The sequence below is a fragment of the Jaculus jaculus genome, chromosome X (assembly GCF_020740685.1).
Source record: "Jaculus jaculus isolate mJacJac1 chromosome X, mJacJac1.mat.Y.cur, whole genome shotgun sequence".
Lineage (NCBI taxonomy): Eukaryota > Metazoa > Chordata > Mammalia > Rodentia > Dipodidae > Jaculus > Jaculus jaculus.
The window spans coordinates 34,655,844-34,681,182 of record NC_059125.1 but is presented as its reverse complement, the minus strand read 5'-3'; the positions used below and the strand labels follow the sequence as shown (position 1 = coordinate 34,681,182).

Sequence of the window (25,339 nt, the reverse complement as noted above, 5' to 3'; positions counted from 1 at the left end):
AGAGAAAGAGAGAGAGAATGAGTGCATCAGGGCCTCCAGACACTACAAACAAACTCCAGATGCATGTGCCATCTTGTGCATCTGGCATACATGGGTCCTGGGGAATCAAACCGAGGTCCTTTGGCTTTGCAGGCAAGTGCCGTAACTGCTAAGCCCTCTCTCCAGCCCAGAAATGTGAGAAGTTGTCTCAGAAAATTAAAAAAAAATAATGAACCATGGCTTGGGGTGGCTCAATGATTAAAAATGCTTTCTATATAAGGCTGATAAGCTAAGTTTGGAGCTCCGGAACCCCAACACACATATGGGAATGGGAGCTGGAGTCAGGAGAATCTTGAAGCTAATCTAGAATTCATGAGGGAAAAACAAGAAAGACTCCTGTCTCAAACAAGGTATGAGGCAAGGATCAAAACCTCAAGGTTGTCCCCTGACCCCAAAACATGTACAACATGGCACATGTGTGCATGCACACACTAATAAACCAAAACCAGGAAGATGAATTGTAGCTGGAGAAAGCATTCTGTCTGTGGTCTCATGTTGCTAGTGCTCCATAATTTTTTCAAAGAGCTGCAAAACGTCTATCTGGGTTCAAAGAATGTATACAAACATGGTCTTTTACTTAGCCACACCTTTCTCTATTGCTGTCATCAAAGATTGTAAGGACACTGTTAACCAGGCAGATTCTGTGCTGTCCTTACCCCTAAAAGCCTCTCTGCCTACTCAGTATGACAGTGGTTTACTAAGGTACACAATGTCCATAGTGATAAACCCAACACTCACTTTGTCATAACCACAGTAAAGGTATCTGAAGGAGACTTGGTCTAATGCTTGGCCAAGATCAACACATTTTACTTGCTCCCTGAAACATTATGTGGGTATATGCCTTAAGTCCAAAACACTGTAAGGGAAGGAAACAGATATGGGACCTGGTGAGAGAAGCCATAGGAAAGATGCTATGTCCTGGTGGCTGATACGGACAGAAACATTTTCCCTTCCCACAAGCAATTTTATCTTGATTCATATTAAGGAGCTATTTCTTACATCAAAAGGACTAGCAAAAACTGCTGTTCTTGAGCCTCACCTCCCTCCTCAAGGAGTAAGGTATGAGTTTTCTCATTGGCAAGACTGAGCAAGGTGTTGGCCATGAACATCCTGCTCATTCTAGTTCTCTTGATGGGATGTGCAGGGAGCATTCACTCTGGGATTATTTAATTAGTATGGAAAGAAGTAGACCCTGCTTCAGGCAGACTGCAATGCACTGGCCCACCTGAGGAGCTTATCTGCAGATACTACTCTCACCAGAATTGGGATGAGCAGGTAAGAAGGCTGCGATGGTTAATTTTGTCAACCTGATTAGATTTAGAGACACCATGGAAACACACCTGGGATTAATTCCAGGAAGGTTTACCTGAAGAAGACCTACACTATATGTGGGTGGCACCATTTCATGGACTTGGGCCTTTGACTGAAAAAGAAGGAAGAAAGCTAGCTAAGGGATGAACTTAGTCATTCTGCTTCCTGACTGAATACAATGTGACCACTTGTCTCATGCTCATGCTGCCTGACTTCCCCACCATGATTGATTGTACCCTCAATCTGTGAACCAAACTAAACTGTTCCTTCCTTCAGTTGTTTTTGCCAGATATTTTGTCACAGCACGAAGAAAAATAATGTAGCGAGTGAATGGGTTACAACCTTAGCAGTTATAAGCCACAATCAGAATGCCAACATGATATATCTGCTTTAAAAAGCTCACTTTATAAAAGGCAAAAGAAGCATGATTGTGCTGGTCTGAATGTAAAATGTCTCCCATAGATTCATATGTTTGAATGCTTAATCCTCAGTTGGTGGCACTGTTTGAGAAGATGGTGCAACCTTTAGGAGACAGAGCCTTGTTGGTATAAGAATGTCACTGGAAATGGGCCACAAAGTGTTACAGCTTAGTTCTATTGGCTCCGTCATTACTTCCTCCATGAGGATGTGCCACTGGCTATTTGTTCCTGCCATGCTTTCCCCACCGTGATGAACTTTCCCCTCAAAATGTAAGCCAAAATAAATGATTTTTGTTCCCTAGGCTAAGCTGCTTCTGGTTCAGCATTTTATCCAGCAAAAAGAAAGTAATTGATGCAGTGATTAAATCATACCATCTTGTTGCAGAAGCCTAATGATTCTTTCAAATACATGTAAGTAGGAGGAATTCTGTGACAGGATTGCAATCCCAAGGAAACAAGAAAAAAACCTGACTGGCATGGTGAGGGAAGTTCTGACAGCCTCAAGTCAGGTTGACCATAAGCAGCCTTGCTTCAACTTGCTTTAATAGAATGATCACATGGACTTTCAATTCACACCACATATTGTGAGGTTCTATTTTAAGTAAAACTGGGACACTATTCATGACCACACAATTTAAAATAACTTTTACCTAAAAAGGAAGGATGAATTATTTGGGATAAAACTCAAGAAGTCTTGTTTATTCTCATATCCCAGCTCTTGACTAATAAATACAGTAGGAATACATAGACACGCACATGACTTTCATGCTACAGAAATGTATATCGGGCAATCAAAATATAAAATATAATCTTTGAAGTTCCCAATTTTATCTATATATAGAGTTTCAAGCTCATATTGCTTCACCACTTGTTAATATTGATTTAGAAATCTTGATAGCTACTATGCAAGAGGAGGACATCTTGAACAAGGCAGTGGTGAACATGTTGATCTGGCAGGTCCCATGGCTTGATGGACAGGTTGGCTCATACTACTCCAAGTCAAAGGAAGTCTGTCAAAGCTGTTTTTTTTTTATTCAATTTCCTAGAAATGGGTATTTTAGCTGAGAAATGAAATGAAGCATCAATTCATCAGGGGGACTTGGAGTGCTTTATTTATTTATTTGAGAGAGAAAGAGAAAGAGAAAAGACAGAAAATAAGAACAGATGCACCAGGCCTCTTGCCCCTGCAAATGAACTGCAAACACATGTGCAAATTTGTGCATCTGGCTTTATGTGGGTAGTGAGGAAATGAACATGGGCTGGAAGGCTTTAAAAGCAAGCACCTTTTAAATGCTAAGCCCCAACCCTCAGGGTGCTTCTTAGTAGAGTTTTATTTTGAATTACCTTTTCACCTATTTAATCACAGCCTATTTGATTGTCATGCTAACCTAATGAAATAGGTAGGAAATTGACTTTTTCCAGAGATGGAAAATAGATATGAACAGCACTGTCACTCATGTCATTGTTATTTGTCTTGCTTTTTGAGTTCCTCTACTTCAATGTTTACAGGTTCAATAAAAATGGGACAGGATTCACAAAGTTTGCTGGAATTGTTCAATGCAGCTTTTTTTGGAGCACAGGACAGGATTAGTAAGACTCCCACGACAGGCAAAAGATATGTACCAACATCTCTATAAGTACAGTAGCAAGAATAATTCCCTGTCACACTTCTGACCTTTAGTTGATTACAAAGCAGAACCCCAAAGAAATCCACATACTGGATTTTCAGTGAACACAACCTACCCATTGGCTTGGGGGGAGGGTTCTGTGATTGCATTAATTCAGCTTAGCTAATGTTCTGAAGTTTATTTCTTCACAGAGGAAAAGAAAACCTATGGAAACCTATGGACACTACTTTCTCCCATAAACTTACATCACTGTATGAGGCACCAAGGAAAACTCAACAACCCTACCATTGGATTTCTGTCCAAAAGGCACAACCTTAATCTAACCTCAAATAAACATTAGACAAATCTAAATTTAGCCCAGCCCTCCAAAGAACTAACTTGTAATGTATGGCAGTAATATGGGGATCTAATGGGAAAAAGGGTTTTAGTGGGGGGGGGGAGGCAACTGTGGGTATTGGGATCAAAATGCATAAATGAAGCCTATCATGTCAAGGAAAGTATGGTGGTGGAAACCAGAGAGGGAGGTGGCTGGACACATTCTGTCCACAGTCAGTAAGCAGAGAGAGATGAATGCTGGTGTTCAGTTGGCTTTCTTCTTTTCCCCTTCTTGAGACACCTACCCATAGGATAGTTGTATTTACATTCACGGTGGGTCTTCCCTTCAGTTACACCTGAAGAAATACATTCATAGGCATGATCAAAGTGTGTCTCCTAGGTTATGCCAAATCCAGTCAAATTGAAATTGAAGACAGTATGTAAAAGAATGACTTTGCTCTTCAGGGCATGATACCTGCAAATTACTCTCAATAGTTCTAGGAGAATTCAGAGTGGATGTGTAACTATAATTGACAGTAACAGGGATGGGTATGATAAGGCAAATATATATGAAACAGTATAGAACTTAGCTCTAGTCATACAATTTTTCCTTAAGATTGAAAGTAAAAACAAAAGGCCTAAAATTGGTCTAAACTCAAATGATCTTTGCTAAGACTAAAGTATAAGACTATGGACTAGGTGAGTATATGAACCAGGTGTATGTAAACATCTACAGGACACAGCATTACAACATTTTCAATTATCTTTTATCCAGAAAAAAATCAAGTAAAAATGTAAGAGTTTATTAAAGAACAAACTGTGGGAGGTGATAACCACACCATGTGTTTGCCAGAGAAGCTTATGGGAATGGAACCTGGGTGATAACAATTAAATGACCATAAGTGAGATAACCCAGGCTCAGAAAGCCAAATGTTACATGTTCTCTCTTATATGTGGATCCTAAGTACAAATGTATAGACTTGTGTGTGATCTGGAACCAAAAATCAGCAGTAGAAGTTCATAAGCTAGAAAAAGGCTATAAGGAAGGGAGGAGACGGAAGGACTTAAGGGATGGTATTGTATATATGTAAGTAGAAGAACAGATTACAGGCAAGGGAAAGGCATAAGCAAGGTCAGGGGGAAAGACTGTATAAAAGAAGGTGGGAAGGGTCAATCAAAATTCAAGATATTCTGAATCAGACATATAAAAAATACTTTCTTAAATATTGGCAAATCCAGAAGCCACAGATTGTTACTAGAAAATTTTCAGTACCTGAGATGGGATACCTTCCAGTGAGTTGTTGGCCAGGGAGGTCCCTGTTGCCTCCAATACATTATAGACTATTGCCAAAGCCCTTGGTTCCCTGTGAGAAAGAGATGGTAAGATCCTATAGCTGAAGACTACATATGCCTGAGTGGCAAAGTTACTGAGAAATCAAGTTGGTGCCGAGAAGAAAACCTTCTCCCTGTATCCCAGCCTACTGAAAGCTGGAAAAAGCTGCACTGTATGCAGTCTTATGGGAAACAGAAGTCATCAGCAATGAAAACAGTGAACACTGGAAACCTCAAGTTTGGCCAGACAGGCCAAATGACTGAATGAGTGTAATAGCGGTATGTCTGCTCTGGGGGAAACCAACTGCTCTCTAATTGGACTGAAGGTCCACTCTATGGGAGGGAATATGTGCCTGGTAGTGAAAACCTAATCAAAAGCATATGGCAAGGGAGGTCATGAACCTTAGGGGTATAAAGCCTGCTCTTATCTGGATAAAGGCATATAATCCTTTCAGCAAATTGCCCTGAAAGCACTACACTTAATGTTCATATTCATATATTAATGCTATTCTCACTCTGGTTAGAGAAGCTTTTCTTTTCAGATTGTGATGACCACTGGGATGACCCAAAGGGCAACATAGTGCTGAGAAGAAGGGATGGAGTAGTGTCCAGCACTAAAACATCTCACACCCTCCAAGGCTCAGGGTCTATTGCGGAAGAGGTGGTGGAAAGAATGTAAGAACCAAAGGAAGGTTACCACTCCTTACATACAACGGTCTAGACAGAATTTGGCCTCGATATCCAGGACCTCGCAGTGCCTAGCAAAACCCACACAAGACCCTCATAATAGGAGAAAAAGATGATGACATCAAATTAAAAGAGAGGCTAATGGAGAGAGGGAGGGGAGATGATGTAGAGCAGAGTTATTAAGGGGAAAGTGGGGAAGAGAGGGGAGGGAAATACCATGGTTTCTGTCTGTAAGTATAGAAGTTGTCAATAAAAAAAATATATTAATATATATAAATATATATAATACATATGTTATATTATTAAATAATATATATATTAATACATATATATATATATATATTAAAATTTAGCCTGAGCTAGAGTGAAACCCTACCTCAAAAAAAAAAATTTAGTTAAGGAGACAAATAATAAACAGTAAACATAATCAACAAGGAAATCATATGCTATTCTAGACAGTAATAAGTGTAATAGAAAAATCTAAGTGGAGCGCTTTTAAAGAATAAATGTGAAATGTAGAAAAATTTTCAGGCAGATTGTTCCATTTATAACTGGCAGAGTACAGTCTCTATCATGGCTCCACGATACCATAATTAATACATATTACAAACCTATTTAAGTATTAATGGTAATATATGAAGGCTTTTAAACTATGATCATATTTATAGAATACATATATGGAATAACTTGGGATGACACTTTCATAGGTAATTTTTTTGTATACTAGGTAAATTATGCATCTGCTCTGGTTGCAATTTTAGATTTTAACCTATCTTTGAGCATTCACACAGACTTTGGTGTAGAAAGCATAAATATTCTTTACTGAGAGATGCAAAGCATAAAAAATGAGAAGCTCTGAAGACCTGACTTCTTGTCACAACTTCTCCACTAACTGCATGCTTTGCCTTTGGCCAGTAATTGAGCTATGGGTGATTTTGGTCTTTTATAAAAGGCCTGCTGAAAATGACAATAGTATATGAAAGTTGATTCAATCTTGATATTCAACTCAGAAACAACTTACACACACATTGACTACTTATTGTTTTAAGGTTGTGATGACATTTCTTCTCTGGGGAGACCTGAATGAATATTTATTCACCTAAAATAAGGCACCAATAACTATCCAAATAAGCCAACTTGGTACATCAATGTACTGGGGTTATTTACAAAAGCATTGGTGAGGGTTACTTATAGGTCCATTGGTGACTTGAGCAACATGGGTGACAGTTCATTAAAGCTGAACAACTTGCAGGCAGCTCTGATGAAAAATCCTCCTGAGTAACTCTGGAGAAGGGACTCATGAGTAAGTCTTGTAAGATTAATGATTTTTCTGGTCCTCTTAACATGAGCTACCTGAATCTTAGGAGTTTTCCTCCTCTATGAAAGAATGTTCTGGCAAAGAACTCTGTAAGAGTTGTCCCCCAAAAATATCTAATAGGAGAATTTATTTGGTCTCTATAACGTTACTGATATACAGTAGACTGTAGTATGTATCCTGATGCATAAAGATATGGTATCTGTCATGTTCTTTTCATTGTAAAGGATTGAAGATGCAATAGCCATGTTTTCCCTTTGTCCATTAAGCTTCATGGCCAAATATAAAGGCATTGTACATTTCATTAGGCCAAACTAAAGCATGGAATATTATTCCCCTAAATCACAGTGCCTCAATGTCAAATACTTACATTGCTGACCTATAATTAATTACACCCATCATGAATTTGTCTATGGTTATTATGACTCCTTTATACCCCTTCCAAGTTGCAAGACTTTTTTGTTTATCCCAGCTAGAGATTCTGTCTCTGAACTCTCTTTCACTTTGATAGCTTTTTCCACCAATAAGAGATAAAGACAGATTGGTATTCTGAGTAGCATCTCACGGCTATACCAGATAACAGTTCTGGCTGCCTCTCCTGAATTCATGGCTTCCCCATATGCCTCCATTTCTCTCTATGTTTTATTTTGTTTTGTTTTACTCTTCCTGAAAATAAGACTTAGAGTAAGCAATCTTAAGATTTTTTTGTACCATTTTACTGTCTATTTCAGGAACAAGGTCATTTTCTTGTTTCTGTTTTATATTTTTTATTTGGCAGAGAGGTAAAGAGGCAAACAGAGAAAGAGAGAGAGAGAGAGAGAGAGAGAGAGAGAGAGAGGGAGAGGGAGAGGGAGAGGGAGAGGGAGAGGGAGGGAGGGAGGGAGGGAGGGAGGGAGGGAGGGAGGGAGGGAGGGAGGGAGGGAGGGAGGATGGGTGTGCAGACCACTAAATTTTGGCAGGGGTTAGTTATACCAGTGATAGCTCAAACTTGCTTTTCCTCAAAGGTCTCAACTCATTCATACAGGTTAAGCATTCAGTATCTGCTATGCTCCAAAATCTAAAGCTTTTTGAGCATCATGTCAACACTCAAAAGTTTTAGATTTCTGATTTTCAGATCAGGGATGTCCAACTGGAAAAAAATCTATGCAAATATTCCAAAAGTTGAGCAGCTCTAAAATGTGAAACATTTCCTGTCCTAAGCAACTCAAATTGACGAGACAGTCATACAATGAACACCTGCTGTGCAACAAGAAATCCAGACCACCATCCTCTTTTAATGACCAAATCAACTTAGAAATTATTTCCGTAAATGTAAACCCATTAGAAAATATTCACATTGAAAAACTGGAAGTAAAGACAGTATTAACACTCAAGCTAACAGCTAACAGTCTGGGTGACTCCACTTGGTCACACTTGAGTTTAGGTTACAGAAAGAAAGCCATGCTCTATCTATTTCTTCAAAGTATTACTGAAGCTAGTTTTCTAAAACTCACTCAAGTACCTGATAAACAATGAAAGTAAACCTGAATTCTTAAGTGGGCCATCCTATTAATATGCACAGTCTAATGTAGCTTATTTTATGTGAGATCAGGGAACATGCATTTTCAGAGCTTATGAGGTCACAGAAAAAGGGATCATTAATCACATGTCTCCCTCGAACTTCTGGACAGGAGATCAAAGGGGCTAAGTCCCCTTTCAAAGCTACATCATTTTGATTGTGCCTTAAAAATCATATTACTTGGGCTGGAGCGATGGCTTAGCAGTTAAGTGCTTACCTGTGAAGCCTAAGGACCCCGGTTTGAGGCTCGATTCCCCAGGACCCACGTTAGCCAGATGCACAAGGGGGCACACGCATCTGGAATTCGTCTGCAATGGCTGGAAGCCCTGGCACACCCATTCTCTCTCTCTCTCTCTGTGCCTCTTTATCTGTCTGCTGCTCTCAAATAAATAAATAAAACTAAACCAAAACAAATTTAGAAAAATCATATTACTTGATCTGCACAGAAAAGTTAAGAATGAGTGGAATTTATTTGGGGTGTGACACTATTTTAATATTAAGTGTTCCTTTGTGCCTTTCTTCAATAGTGAGCATACAAAAGAAAAAAATTTAAATATAAAGATATAAAGAATGAAAAAACAAATGCTTATGCATTCATCACCCAATCCAAAAGAAAGACAATATTACCCTGGAAACCCCTGTGTGGCACTCCCTGGCCCAATCTTCTACCTTCCCTATTCAAAGAGGCCACTATCACTCTGAATTTTATGCTTGCCCCTTTGTGTGTGCATGCACATGTCACAGTTCACGACTAGAGGTTAAACAACAACTTTCAGATCAGGCTTCACCTATTACCTCATTTGAGGCAAGGATTATCACTCTGCTGTTCTTTCACATACTCACCACAAGCGTCCAGGTAGTTCTAGTGTCTTTGCCTCCCATATCATTTGTCAGTATGTGCTGAGACTACAGATTACATGGTTTCTGGCTTATAGCTTTTCCCATGGAGTCCAATGATTCAACTCTGGTACTCCACCTTGGGTGTTGAGTACTTTATCCACAGAACCATCTGCCCAGCCCCCAGAGTCTACTTTTAAAATAGAAAACAATTTATTTGTTAGCTAATTAAATATATCATTGTAATTTTAAAGAAGAAAGTTTAGCCAGAAGTAACCTGTAAGGGTGGATAATGCTATACCCAGAAGCCATAGGTTGTTACAATAAAATCCCAGTGCCAATGGTAGAATACCTCCCTCCCAATGAGCTGTTGGTAAGGGAGGACCCAGAGACACCCCCCAAAAAACTACAGACGATTACCCACCAGACCTACATAGTAAGACCCTATTGCTAACAACACCACATGCTTTGGTTTCAGGACACTGAAAATTTAAGCTAGAACTAAGCTGGAATCTCCTTCCTTCTGACTAGTGCAATAATGCTGGAAAGTGCTATGCAGCTTGCTGAGGGAGAAAAATCATCAACATTCTTAACCAGCAGTGGACCCTGAAAGCTACACAACTGGCCAGCCAAGTTGAAAAGATGTGCCCATTAGTGCATCAGTGGCATGTCTATTATGGGGTAGCCAACTAACTGTTCTCTGATTGGATTTGAGTTCTGTTTCATGGGAGGGAATTAATACTAAAAATCTAATCAAAACCCCATAAATATGACCTTTATGAGAAGGTTATAAGCCCTAGGAGAGAAGCTACTACTGTTGTGTGGCTAAATGTATATATTATGACCACCAATTAGTGGTCTAAATATCTGAGTTTATACCCATATATTAGTGTTGTCCTCGCTTGTGATTAGAGAAGCTTTTCTTTCTGTTTTGTTTGCTTGTTTTTGAAGTAGGATCTCATGTTAGCCCAGGCTAAATTTGTTTTTAGTTATATTTTCCACTATTGAGTTTGCCCAATTCATAAAAAATTATGTTTTATTGTTTAAAAAAAATTGCTGCTCCCACAACACATAAACCACAACTCCACAGGGAATACCTGCAACCCCACTGAGTCAGGGGCAAGGGAAAAAAGGGTACCAACTCATGATGTATCCAATGAAATATGTTGTTAATAATAATAAAAAGGAAAAAAAAAGACATATTGTTTGGGCCAGGCGTGGTGATGTAGGCCTGCAATTCCAGAACTGGAGAGGCAGAGGCAAGAAGATAATGGATAATCTGTTAAAGGGCCTGAGATGTCAGGTAGGGAAAGAAGGTAAGCAGGCACTCAAGCGTTATGCCATTACTGCAATCCACAGCTTGATATAGTGGCACAGTCAGAACAGAAAGTAGAATGCTTTCACAGGTGACTGGAAGTCAAGGCCCTAAGGAGAAAATGCTGGACATATTATTTTGGCAAATTAGTCCTGTACTTATCAAGCCAAAACCTATGAATAGTCCAACATTTATCCAGAAGACACAAAGACTGAAAAAAATAACTCAAAGTTTCTCCTAATTGTTCCTTCTGGTTGGCCATGTCTCATGGGGAAGCAGAAATCAGAATGTTGGATGGCATTAAGCACCAGTAAACTGACTCTCAACCATCAGACTGTATAGCAAAAGGAAGAGATGTGTGGTAATTTGAATAGATGGCCCCCTATATATTCAGTGTTTTGTAGTTTGCATCTGTAGTCACCTGGCTGGAGGCAGTGTCACTAGCGGGTCTTAAGGTGTGGTGGTGGGTTTGAGATTTCAATCTAAAGATATGTAAAGTGTGCCTAGCTAGAGCTCCTGAAGTGTTCTGTGCTGTGCTGTGTGGCTTTTGGCCTTGGGCTATTTGACTTGTGCTTCTCTTTGTGTGTTTGGTCCTATGAAAACAGGCCAGCTTCTTCTGCCATTATGGAACTTCCCCTGGATCTGTAAACTCCAATAAATATCCCTTCCTCCAGAACTGTGCCTGGTCTGGAAGTTCATCTCAGCAAACCTGAAGCTGTCTGCTATAAGATCCTTACTTGGATAACACAGGAGAAGATGACCTCTTTGGAATACCTCCAGGAATCTCACATCTTCTCAGTGGGGATCCAGGGAGCATGGTGGAATTGGAAGCTTCAACTCGCTGTCCTCTCTTCACCTTTTCCATCTGTAGGAAGCAGAGAATACCACAGCCATAAATCATGACTGATAATACAATTCTACAATTTCTAAAACTATCCTGAATGGAAGTGATGTGCAGCTTTTTTAAAGAAGGGCTGAATGGAAGTGATGTGTAGCTTTCTTTAAGAGGGACTGATATAAAGATACGTGATAGGAATCTTTGTAAAGATTTGTGATATAATGGGGTCATCACATTCAAATCATCCAGTAGAAGCAAGGGAACCATTTTACGGTACTGTACATATGGGAACTAAAAAGAGTACAAAGATATACACTCACTACAACAGATTTATAGGCAAGGAAAGTGATTATAACATTCAAGATGCTGAGTTATAGAGCTTGTACATATGGTATAATGGGGACTGCAACATACCCATTCCTCTATATCTTCTCCTTCACATGTCTTGATAGAAGTAAAAGGACAATAAGGAGCCAGCCAACAGAAAAGACTTTACCAGCATTAGTTCTCTTCTCTCCCTACCACACTTTTCTGCAGCAAATCCTCACTTGGCCCCCCACACCTACAAATGACAGCCTCATTCCACAAATAATCCATCCTATAGCAAAATCTAAGAGTCAGAATTTACTTCTATTTTGAGAATCTCAGGGTCACAGTGAACTTGAAAAGAATGTATATTATTACAAAATATTTAATAGGGTTGAGGATATAAGCTTACTGGCAGAATACTTGCCCAGTATGTATAAGGGTTTTGGGTTTGATCCACAGAACTACAAAGACAAAAACTACAAAAGATGATAACACATGCTTTGGTTGCAGGACACTGAAAAAATCAAGCTAGAACTAAGATAAGATATGGCAGGAGAGTAGCTTAGTGGCCAAGGCCTTTTTTTACAAAGCCAAAGGACCCTAGTTCAATTCCCTAGGGCCTATATAAGCCAGATGCACAAGGGGACACATACATCTGGAGTTCGTCTGCAGTGGCTGGAGGCCCTGGTGAACCCATTAACTCTCTCTGTGCCTCTTTCTCTCTCTAATAAATAAAATATATTTTAAAAATAACTAATGAACAAACCCCAAAATATCCAGTGGTGATATGGTAGTTTTTAAAAATGTTTAATTTATATGAGAGAAAGAAGCAGACATTATGTATATATGAGAGGGGATGGGGAATAAATGAGTGCTCCAGAGCCTCTAGCCACTGCAAATGAATTCCAGATGCATGCACCACCACCTATTACATCTGGCTTATGTGGATAGTATCTGGGCATGGTGGCACATGTCTTTAATCCCAGCACCTAGGAGCCAGAGGTAGGAAGATTGCTCTGAGTTCAATGCTAGCCTGAGACTATCAGTGAATTCCAGGTCAGCCTGGGATGGAGTGAGACCCTACCCCTAAAAAAACAAAGAAGGGCTGGAGAGATGGCTTAGCGGTTAAGGCATTTGTCTGCAAAGCCAAAAGATCCTATTCGATTCTACAGGACCCATGTAAGCCAGATGCACCAGGGGCACATGAATCTGGAGTTTGTTTGCAGTGGGTGGAGGCCCCGGTGTACCCATTTTCTCCCTCTCTCTCTCTCTCTCTTTCTCACTCTCTGCCTCTTTCTCCCTCAAACACACACACACACACACACACACACACACACACAGAAAATTTAAAGACTACTGTGGGTGAATGTTGACCCAGAACATAAGTTCTAGTTATTTAAGATACCCAGAACCAGATAATCCTTAAGAAAGAAGGGTTACTTATTGCACTGATATCATTGGGGATCTGTTACAAATGATTAAGATTTACTAGAGAGCAAAACTTTTTTTCAAAGGTTGGGTAAAAACTTAAAACAAATCCCTACTTTGAGCAGTCCCTTTAAGAAGACCAACAGAAACCCCAAGGCCAAGGGGTAATCATACTGTCACATGGAAATAAGTGAGTAAGGGGGTTTAAACCTACCAGAGAGGGTTCTGCTCTTGCCAGGGCTCCTTTCCCAACCTCTCCTAGGCCAGATGTAGATGTAGCAGTAGCTGTAGCTTTCTTCCTTTCAGTGGTCCGGGTGGGAGAAGACACGTATGGAGATTTGAGAGGGCTTCCAAGAGCTACACAAGGATAGGCATGGAATACTAGAGAGTTATAGTCCAATAGTTAGAAAAAGAACAGAGTTCAAATGGAAAAGGCAGGAGGAGCAGAGATGAGAATAATACCATAATTTCTATTAAAATGTAACATGGGCAATTCACATTCTTGAAATACCATGTTTTCTACTGTACATAGAATGGATCACATATTAAGCAAGACTCCCTTACTCAATAGTCAATTTCATCTGAAGGGTTAAAAAGTTTGTACTTTGGCACTAGGCAGACTAGGAAAGATCAGTATATGTCACTGCTGTCATCTGTTAGATTTTCAAAAGTAGCTGCATTTTATACCAATAGACTCATTGTCTGACCTTCACCTTCCTTCACTCTGTCTCTGTATGCACAACTCAGTAAAACAATTTATATAGCTGTCCCAAGAAAGGGATTTATCTTTTCTTTAAACTTCTCACTGGACAAATGACCAAGGTAAAAATTATGTAAAGTGATATAAACCCAGTTTAATTTTTTTTTAAATTTTGTCTTGAAAAATACCTAAATATGATGTGTTTTGCGTTACACAGAATTAAAATCTCTCTCTTTCTCCCTCCCTCCCTCCCTCCCTCCCTCCCTCCCTCCCTCCCTCCCTCCCTCCCTCCCTCCCTCCCTCCCTCCCTCCCTCCCTCTCTCTCTCTCTCTCTCTCTCTCTCTCTCTCTCTCTCTCTCTCTCTCTCTCTCTGTGTGTGTGTGTGTGTGTTTGAGGAAGGGTCTTACACTAGCCTAGCCTTACCTGGAACTCACTGCGTAGCCCCAGACCGGCCTCAAACTCATGGTGATCCTTCTACCTCAGCCTCTCAAATGCTATGCTCTCAGTTATTTCCTTAAAAGGTCTGAGCAAGAGTGGTGAAAAACAGAAATAAAATTTTGACTGCTGAATGGAATGAAAGATAAACAAAACCCAGCACCTAGAGTGGCACAGGAGACACTCCCAGAATCACATCTGTGATCTTTGTTTTCTTCAACTGCTCCTGGAAGCTCTCTTCTTTCAGAGGAAATGCTACATGGCTGCCTCTGCCAGCTGCAATAGCACTGATTCCTTAACCTAGACTGTGTATGTCAATCTGATTGAGGTGTCAGGATTAGATCAGTTCCTGCATAATTCCTGTACAACACCATCAGATGCCATCCACACTCACCAGGCAGATGAACCAATGCCACTGACAGAAGGGTTTGGAACTGACAGCCTTAGGCAGCCCCTCTAGAACCACACACTTAAGTGAATTATTCCCATAGAACTGAGTACAAGGCAATAGGCAACACAGGGAGAGAGAGTACTGGAAATCTTCTGACCAAGGCATATCCTGCTTTGAGTGACTTGCCATTCTCAGCTACTTGTGCACAGGGCATCATGTGAGCACTCATGAACTGTACTTCTTATATAGCTTCAACTTACTGGCCAGAACTGTGCTGGGGCCAGGTTAAAAAAAATACTCAGAGGCAGTGTGGGGGAACATGGCTGCTTCTGGTCTCACTCTTGGGCCAGAGCTGGCCTGATGGTGGCTGCAGTCCTGCGTGTTTGGCCTCACACGACCGCAGCCATGACAGGCTGGTTGGCCTGTCACCCCCACTGCCCAGCTGCGCCATGGAGAAGAGCTCAAGCTGCAAGAGTCTTGGCGTGTAGCTTGTGGCCGCATGGCTGCCCAGCACTGACCAGCTGTCCCATTAATGTGTTAACAGCCACTGACATCTGAAGATCATCTGAAGTGAAGATAAAACATCTCATAAATTATAATTGCCTCTACTTCTCATTCAGAGAACTTAGTGCATACAAAATCAGCTTCTGTCCAATCATCCGATTCCATTTCAACTTTGGCAGACAACTTTTTTCCTGATTTGAGGGTCCTGAGGGAGTCAAACAAATTAGCAGAAATGGAGAACCACCCCTGCTGCCAGGAGAAAATATTAAAGACATGGCCAAAGATGTAACTTACATATGTCCCTTCACTGGTGCAGTACGAGGAACGCTGACTGTCACAAATTACAGATTATATTTCAAGAACATGGAATAGTATCCCCCATTTGTTCTAGATGCTTCACTTGAAGTGATTAGTAAAGTAGAAAAATTGGTGGTGCTTCTAGCTGAGGCAAAAATTCATATAGACTGGAAACTGTGTGCAAGGATATTAGGAATTTATGACTCATAAGCCTGGGGGCAAACAAGGAGATCCATATTTGAGAATCTAATGAAATATGCATTTCCTGTCTCCAACAGTCTGCCTCTTTTTGCTTTTGAATATAAAGAAGTATTCCCTGAAAATGGGTGGAAACTATATGACCCTCCTTTAGAGTACAGAAGACAGGGAATTCCAAATGAAAGCTGGAGAATAACAAAGATAAATGAATGCTATGAACTTTGTGAAATGTATCCTGCTTTCTGGGTGGTGCCAGCAAACATTCCTGATGAGGAATTGAAAAGAGTGGCATCCTTCAGGTCAATAGGACAGATCCCAGTTTTATCATGGATTCACCCTGAAAGTCAAGCCACAATCACTAGATGCAGCCAGCCCATGGTAGAAGTGGGAAGTGAAGCAAAGAAGATGAGAAATACCTTCAAGCTATCATGGATTCCAATGCCCAGTCACACAAAATCTTTATATCTGATGCCTGGCCAAGTGTTAATGCTGTTGCAAAGGGTGGAGGTTATGAAAGTAAAGATGCCTATCAAAATGCAGAAATAGTTTTTCTGAATATTCACAATATTCATGTTATGAGAGAATCACTATAGAAACTTAAGGAGATTGTGTATCCAAACATTGAGGAAACTCACTGGTTGTCTAACTTGGAATCCACTCACTGGCTGGAACATATTAAGCTCATTCTTGCAGGGGCTCTTAGGATTGCTGACAAGGCGGAGTCAGGGAAGACGTCTGTGGTGGTGCACTGCAATGATGGCTGGGATAGCACAGCTCAGCTCACTGCGCTGGCCATGCTCACATTGGATGGATACAACTGAATCATACGAGGATTTGAAGTCCTCATGGAGAAAGAGTGGCTGAGCTTTGGACATCGGTTCCAACTAAGAGTTGGCCATGGAGATAAGAACCATGCAGATGCAGACAGATCACCTGTTTTCCTTCAATTTATTGATTGTGTCTGGTAAATGACAAGACAGTTTCCTACCACATTTGAATTCAACGAATATTTTCTCATTACTATTTTGGACCACGTATACAGCTGTTTATTTGGAACATTCCTTTGTAACAGTGAACAGCAGAGAGGAAAAGAGAATCTCCCTAAAAGGACTGTTTCACTGTAGTCTTACATAAATACCCAGCTGGAAGACTTCACTAATCCTCTCTATGGGAGCTACTCCAATCATGTCTTTATCCAGTCGCCAGCATGTGCCACCTAAAGCTCTGGGTGGGATATTACATAAGGAGGAATCCACGGATGAAGCCACATCAACCTATTCATAGCAGATATAAAGAACTTCTTGCTAAGCGAGCAGAGCTTCAGAAAAAAGTCGAGGAACTCCAGAGAGAAATTTCCAACTGATCTACCTCATCCTCAGAGACAGCCAGCTCTCCTGCACAGTGTGTTACTCCTGTCCAGACTGTTGTATGAAAGGACTATTAGTTGGGGTCATGATTGCTATGAACTCTTCATTAAAGTGGCAGCTCTATGAGTGGAAGCCCTTCTGTACTGGGAACCCATCTATGGGAGAAAAGTTCAGATGCTTTATTTGAAGGCTCTCCTAGATGAGTTTAGAAATGTAGCAGTATAAATGGCTTAAAGGAAATAGCTCCATATGTAATTACAATGACACTAATCTCAAGTCACCCAAAGAACAATCAAATATTCCAATTCTCTATTCACAGTGAGAAGTTTTTAATTTAAAAGGAAAATGCTGTCTTTAGTTCATGATAAGATCTCTTAATGTCATTTATTATACAGAGCAAAAAGTGTCACACCAAATCAGCACTGAAAAATAAATATTGGGCCTTGATGTATAACAGCTCAAAATGATTTAATACCCCTTTTCCTTTTTGTTTTGTAGTCATTTATCCTAAACACCTTTCATTCCTGGTACAGGAAAAGGTGAAATTCTGAGGACATTAATAATGTTGTGGTGGTAAAAATATGCTGCTGACGTTAGAGGCTTAATTAGGATGTTTTCAACAGTAGTTTCAAAATGATGCCTTATAAATATGCTTCGGGAGGAAAAAGGGCCCAAAGTGGTAGCCATCCTCCAGGAGTTTGAAGGATATTCCATACTCTTCAGATTAATTTCCATTTCTCCAATGATCAGAAGCAACATGGAAGATGATTTTGAAACATCATTTACTCAACTTTATCTCATGCTAATTTTAAGACAATATTTTAAAACCTTGAAAGACTGAGTTGACCTTTTCTGTGTAGCTTTTAAGTACTATGTTCGGATTTTATACATTTTCTTTTGCAATTCTGTAATTCCACTGAGTGATTAAGTCTACCAAAGAATATGTTACATGTAAAGATGAAAAAAATATATATTCAAAAGGAAAGGAATGAAGGAAGCTACATGGCTGCCTAAGACCAATCTTTAAGGTTACTATGATTTACTTCAACTGCTAAGTCCAGGCCTCCTAAAGTATATAAGTGATTAATGATACAGGTTGGTCTCATCCTGCTGTCTGGGTCTCATGGGTTAAAAAGACACCTTAGTGAGTCAGGCATGGTGGTACATGCCTTTAATCCAAGCACTTGGAAGGCAGAGGTAGGAGGAATGCTGTGAATTCAAAACCAGCCTGGGAATACAGAATGAGTTCCAAAGTTTGGGTTAGGTGAGAGCCTACATTGGAAAATAAATAAATAAAAATATAGTGCTGGAGAGACGGCTTAGCAATTAAGGTGCTTGTCTGTGAAGCCTAAGGACCCAGGTTCGATTCCCCAGTATCCACGTAAGCCAGATGCACAAGGTGATGCATGCGACTGGTGTTCATTTGCAGTGGCTGGAGGGCCCAGCACACCCATTCTCTCTCCTTCCCTTTCTCTCTCAAATAAATAAAAATTTAAAAAATATAAATAAATAAATAAGACACCTTGGCAATGAGTAAAGGAGATGGATTGTAGATAAAAGAATGAACAGAGTAGACCTAATTGCTATCCTTGGAAGGTCCTGCCTGTCAGGTTTGCTTTTGGAAAATGTATGGAAACTCAAGACTTTGGCAAGATTATGGGGCTTCGACTACAAAAAAAAGCTAGATTCCCTGCATTAATGGTGTGCAGGTGGGCACAGTGGCAGTGTGGACATAGTGTGGACAGACATAGGCCAGACCCTGTCTCCCAGCTCCTTTTAGTGCCCTGGTCTGGGTTCTCTGCATGGATGGTATGCGGGTAGGCATGTCAGTGTGGAGTGTGTAGGCCAGACTCATCTCCCAGCTCTTAGCACCCTGGTCTAGGTTCCCTGTGCAGACTGTGTGCAGACAGGTATGGCAATGTGGAGTGAGTAGGCCAGACCCCTGTCTTCCAGCTTCTCCTAGTCTACCGTTCCAGGAAGGTTCCATTGTGCCTTGCCTGGGGAGCCCTGTTCTGTGAGTGACCTATGGAATCAGGCCTTTTGCTCTGGTATCCTGACTGGCCACTGGGTACCAACATTCCTGTTCACCTGAGTCAAAGGATGCATGGGCCAAGGGACAAAAACTTGCTTCCTCCTCAATAAAATAAAGAGACTCCTTAAACAAAAAATTCAGAAAACTGAGGGATCTCCATCAAAGATACCTAGTCCTACAATGGAAGCCTCAAATGAAATCATAGAGAAATCAACAGAAATTCATTCCCAAAATGAAAACAACCACCAATGAGACCCTGTTAAAAAAATTGCTAAAGTGTACGCAAACTATCAAAGAACAACAATCGTATCAATGAAATTGAACAGAATCATCTCCTAGAGTGTTCAACTTTTGAAAGTAGGCTTAACTTGATGGAAGAAAACATTAGAACCCTCCAAAAGAGATATGAATAGATTGAAGTTGAGTCAAGAAATAGAAGATATCAACAACCAGTTGATTAAGCTTAATGAAGACTTGATCAAATGCAAAAATGAATTCCAAGAAGCATCAAGAAAATCAGAACTCAAATTGAAATTACACCTCAAAAAAGAGATGGACATGATGCAAAATGATACAACAGAAAACAAATATCAAACAGAAATTATAAAAACCTCTCTAGAACCCTGTTGGGCCTTGAGAGACCCAGGCACAAGGCCTAGTGGAACTTCCTGAGCATAGCTAAAGTTTGGCGACCTGTCTCTGGCCAGCTAGGACTCAGCAAGACGCCTAATGGCTTCTGGCCTGCTACTTTCGCGCAGGAGTTGGAATTATCATTTCAATAGTCACCGTTTACTATTGGCCCTTACCTCTTCCCCCATCCTAAAATCCCCGACTTTGTCCCCAACATTACATAGGCAACTGCTTGTAACAATAAAGTGAGTTCCTGCGAGTTCCTGCTTCCACAAGACTACCGACTCTGGTTTTTCTCTGGTGACTAGGAGAGGTTCTGAGTTTTCCGATGTCCACCCTTCTCCTCAACCCCTTGGGAGGAACCAGCTGGCCTGGTCTTTCCTCAGCACTACCTGCCCGCCAGCGAGGAGCCTGGCAGAACCCCTCATCAACAGAGTCATTCATGTGGAAGATGGAAACTCTGACCTGGAAAACAAGACAGAAGAAATTGATTGAGAGGCCAAAAACTTTGCTAAGTTCAAAATATCAAGTGAACAGGACACAAAGGAACTGTAGGATACCCTAAAATGACCAAACATCTGGGTCATGGGTATACTAGAAAGACAGGAAGTCCAGGCCAGAGCCATAGAGAACATATACAACAAAATTTTGAAGAAAATTTTCTGAATCTGTCAAAAGAGAGGTCCGTCCACATACAAGATGCCCACAGAACACCAAACAGACAGGACCAGAGAAGAAACTCTCCAAGACACATTTTAGTTAAAATTCTCAACAACAAAAACAAAGAGAGATTGTTAAAAGCAGAAAGAGAGAAACAACTCACAACATACAAAGGTAATCCCATCAGAATTATGTCAGATTTCTCAATGGAAACCTTGAAAGCCAGAAGGGCCTGGAATAGAATACTTCAAAGTCTAAAAAATTATGGCTTCCAACCCAAGCTACTCTGCCCAGAAAAAGTATCCCTCATGGACTTCCGGTTAAGATGGCAGCATAGGTACCACGCCAAAGCAGCCTGGGGGGAAAAAAGACCAAAAAAAAAAACTCAGGAAAATACACACTTTTACTAAAAAGTGAGGTGTATAGGAAATTGAAGCAGCAGTGGAGAAGTAGAAGAGATCCAGAGCATCCAGAGCCCGCACAGGCTGGCAAAAGTGGCCCTGGCAGCTCCACCAACTGCGGCGGTGGCAGGCGCACCAGAAGGCCACCAGACTCGGCTCCAGCCACAGGAAAAGCCAGGTGCGGGAGCTTCCACTCACACGGGAGCTCTCCACAACTCAGGAAACCTGAAGGGAGAGCGGCAGTGAGCAACGGAGGAGCAGACGACAAGGTAGAAGAACACATGGAGCAGCGAGAGAACTAGAGCAGCTGCGGCTCCCTCCCCTCCCCCACTGCCTGAGCCCAGCTCCAGCAAACACAGCAGCGTCCGGGACTGGCCATGCCAACTTGGGCCGACAGCGGGACCCAAGCAGGAGCAGAATCCAGCATCAATATCAGTGCCTCCAGCACTGGTAACAGCAGCCCCAGCAGCAACAGATCCAGTAGTGGCAGCAGCGGCAGACCCAGTAGCAGCTTCAGTGGCAGCAGAGGCAGTGGACCCAGCAGCAGCAGCTTCAGCAGCAGCAGAGACAGCAGCAGCTTCAGCTGCTGACAGACCCAGCAGAGGCAGCTTTAGCAGCAGCAGTTCCAGCCATGGGGGTGCTGATCTGCAGGGCCACAATTGCCAGGCTCAGTTTTCCCTGCAGGAAAAGCCAGTGCCCAGCTCCAGAAATCAGAACAGAAGCCCGACAACCCAGGCAGCAACTTGACTGAGACCAAAATCATCCAAGGTAACTGGGATTGCACCAGGGAAGGGTCTCACTTGAGGTAACAAGCTGACTTGGATCCCTCAACAGACCAGAAATCTTAACCTCTATGTTGATAGAGGATCTGGTTGTTATAAAAACTACTCTGGCATACATACTTGGGGCTGTTTTGGATAGAACAGGTACAGTGTATAGTTAACTTATAGAATCTACCTGTATTTTATTCCACTCAGCCTACTTGAATACTCCCATAGCAGGGAAACTCAACCCCTTGGAGCAACTTTGTAGATACTCTGAGAGTCTTTTTTTTTTTTAAGATAAATGTTTTTTTATTATTATTATTTATTTGAGAGCGACAGACACAGAGAGAAAGACAGATAGAGGGAGAGAGAATGGGCACGCCAGGGCCTCCAGCCTCTGCAAATGAACTCCAGACGCGTGCGCCCCCTTGTGCATCTGGCTAACGTGGGACCTGGGGAACCGAGCCTCGAACTGGGGTCGTTAGGCTTCACAGGCAAGCGCTTAACCGCTAAGCCATCTCTCCAGCCCACTCTGAGAGTCTTAAGAGCCATACCTAATACCTTAAGCTCCTACCCTGAAAATATATAACATCAAATCAATTGATACAGCTAAGAATACCCAGATAGCTAGAAAATCCAAGCATTATCATAATCCAAGATGCAAAAATATATACATTATAACACAAGAAACACTAAAAAGCAAGATGATATAAATCCACCTAAAAGTATTAATGCATCAGAAATGACCTCCAGTGAGAAGAAGTTAGAGGAAATGCCTGAGAAAGATTTCAAAAGAATGATTGTAAATATGTTCAAAGAAGTCAGAGAACAAATCAAAGGAGTCAAAGAGGAACTTAAAGAGGAAATCAAAGGAATCAAAGAAGATGCAGGACACCAATTTCATGAAATAAAGAAGGCAATACAAGACATAAATAAGGAAATAGAAATAATAAAGAAAAACCAGTCAGAATTACTAGCAATGAAGAACACAGTTAATGAAATAAAAAACTCTGTAGAAAATTTCACCAGTAGAATGGATGAAGGAGAGGACAGAATATCTAAGGTAGAAGACCAGGTGGCAGATCTAATACAGGCCAACAAAGAGAAAGACAAACTTATAGAAAAGTATGAGTGGGAATTTCAAGATATTTGGGACACTATGAAAGGATCAAATATAAGAATTGAGGGCATAGTAGAAGGAGAAGAATTCCACTCCAAAGGCATAGTAGGTGTCTTCAACAAAATCATAGAAGAAAATTTTCCCCAAGTTGGGAAAAAGGTACCAATACAGATACAAGAAGCCTTTGGAATCCCAGCCAGACAAAACCTGGAAAGACCTCTCCTCGCCATATTATAATCAAACTTCCAAACACACAAACCAAAGAAAAAATATTGAAAGCAGTTAGAGAGAAAAATCAAGTTACCTACAAAAGCAAGCCCATCAGGATTACAGCAGATTACTCAACACAAACTTTGAAAGCCAGAAGGGCTTGGAGTGATATATTCCAAGTTCTGAAAGATAACAACTGTCAACCAAGGTTACTTTATCCTGCAAAGTTATCCATTCAAATAGACGGAGAAATAAGAACATTCCATGACAAAAGCAGGTTAAAGGAATATTTGAGGACAAAACCAGCTCTACAGAAAATACTTGACAGAATCCTCCATGCTGAAGAAAAGGAAAAGCACACATATAAGGAACCTAGAAAAAACAAGCAATACTCAAATACTAGTTAACACAAGAGAGCACAGGTAGAACCGAAACCACACACAAAAAAAGGCAAACATAAATACACACCTTTCAATAATATCTCTTAATATCTACAGCCTCAATGCCCCAACGAAAAGACATAAGTTTGCAGACTGGGTTAAAAAGCATGATCCTATAATTTGTTGTCTCCAAGAAACTCACTTTTCTACAAAGGATAGACATTATCTTAGGGTGAAAGGTGGGAAGACGGTGTTTCAAGCAAATGGACCTAGAAAACAAGCAGGGGTTGTGATACTAATATCTGATAAGGTAGACTTTAGTCCAACGTTAGTCAAGAAAGATAAGGAAGGTCACTTTATATTGATTAAGGGCACACTCCAACAGGAGGACATTACAATCCTAAACATATATGCACCTAACATGGGGGCTCCCAAATTCATCAAACAAACACTATTAGAACTAAGGTCACAGATAACACCAAACACAGTGGTAGTGGGGGACTTTAACACCCCACTCTCATCAATTGACAGGTCATCCCGGGAAAAAATAAACAGAGAGGCATCTGGACTAAATGAGGTCATGGAAGGAATAGACCTAACAGATATATACAGGACATTTCATCCAAAGGCTGCAGACTACACATTCTTTTCAGCAGCACATGGAACATTCTCTAAAATAGACCATATATTAGGACACAAAGCAAATCTTTAAAAATTCAGGAAAATTGAAATAATTCCTTGCATTCTCTCTGACCACAATGGTATTAAACTACAAATCAGTAGCAAGAAAGGCTATACAGCATACACAAAATCATGGAAACTAAACAATACACTACTAAATGATGAATGGGTCAATGAAGAAATCAAGAAGGAAATCAAAACATTTATAAGTCAAATGATAATGAGAACACAACATCCCAAAATCTCTGGGACACAATGAAGGCAGTTCTAAGAGGTAAATTTATAGCCTTAAGTGCCTATATTGAGAAATTAGAAAGGTCACAAGTAAACGACCTAATGCTTCACCTTAAAGCCTTGGAAAAAGAAGAACAAGGCAAACCAACAATCAGTAGATGGGAAGAACTAATAAAGATTAGGGCAGAAATTAATGAAATAGAAACAAAAAAAAAAAAAACAATCCAAAGAATTAATGAAACAAAGAGTTGGTTCTTTGAAAGGATAAACAAGATTGATAAACCCTTAGCAAATCTGACCAAAAGAGAGAAGAGACACACATTAATAAAATTAGAGATGAAAAAGGCAACATAACAGCAGATACCAGAGAAATTAAAAAACTCATAGGGACATACTATAAAAGCATATACTCCACTAAGTATGAAACTCTGAAAGAAATCGATGATTTCTTTGATTTATATGACCTACATAAGTTAAATCAAGATGAGATTAATAACTTAAATAGGCCTATAACAAATATGGAGATCTGAGCAGTTATCAAAAATCTCCCAAATAAAAATGTCCAGGCCCAGATGGATTCACTGATGAATTTTACCAGACCTTCAGGGAAGAATTAACACCATTGCTTCTTAAGCTTGTTCATAAAATAGAAAAAGAAGGAATCCTACCAAACTCCTTCTACAAAGCCAGCATCACACTGATACCAAAAACAGCAAAGATAGAACAGAAAAAGAAAATTACAGACCAATCGCTCTCATGAACATAGATGCAAAAATTCTCAACAAAATATTGGCAAACAGAATACAAGAATATATTGGAAAGATCATTCACCCTGACCAAGTAGGCTTTATACCAGAGATGCAGGGATGGTTCAACATATGAAAATCAATAAATGTAATATACTATATAAATGGACTGAAGAACAAAAATCATATGATCATCTCATTAGATGCAGCTAAAGCATTTGACAAAGTCCAACATCCCTTCATGATAAAAGTCCTACA

The 25,339-nt window shown here is 40.5% G+C and overlaps 1 protein-coding gene and 1 pseudogene across 3 annotated transcripts in view; one reads left to right on the top strand and one right to left on the bottom strand.

Annotated features, from left to right (window-relative positions):
* Positions 1-25,339, bottom strand: part of Map7d2 (MAP7 domain containing 2) — a 171,844-nt gene that overhangs the window by 56,051 nt on the left and 90,454 nt on the right. For all 3 annotated transcript variants that reach the window (XM_045140357.1, XM_045140355.1, XM_045140356.1), the window contains 2 exons: positions 13,546-13,688; positions 11,494-11,621 (listed from right to left, as the gene is read on the bottom strand). In XM_045140357.1, coding sequence (XP_044996292.1) covers positions 11,494-11,621; positions 13,546-13,688 — 271 coding nt within the window. The remainder of the gene's footprint in view (positions 1-11,493; positions 11,622-13,545; positions 13,689-25,339) is intronic.
* Positions 15,634-17,300, top strand: LOC123456629 (annotated as a pseudogene).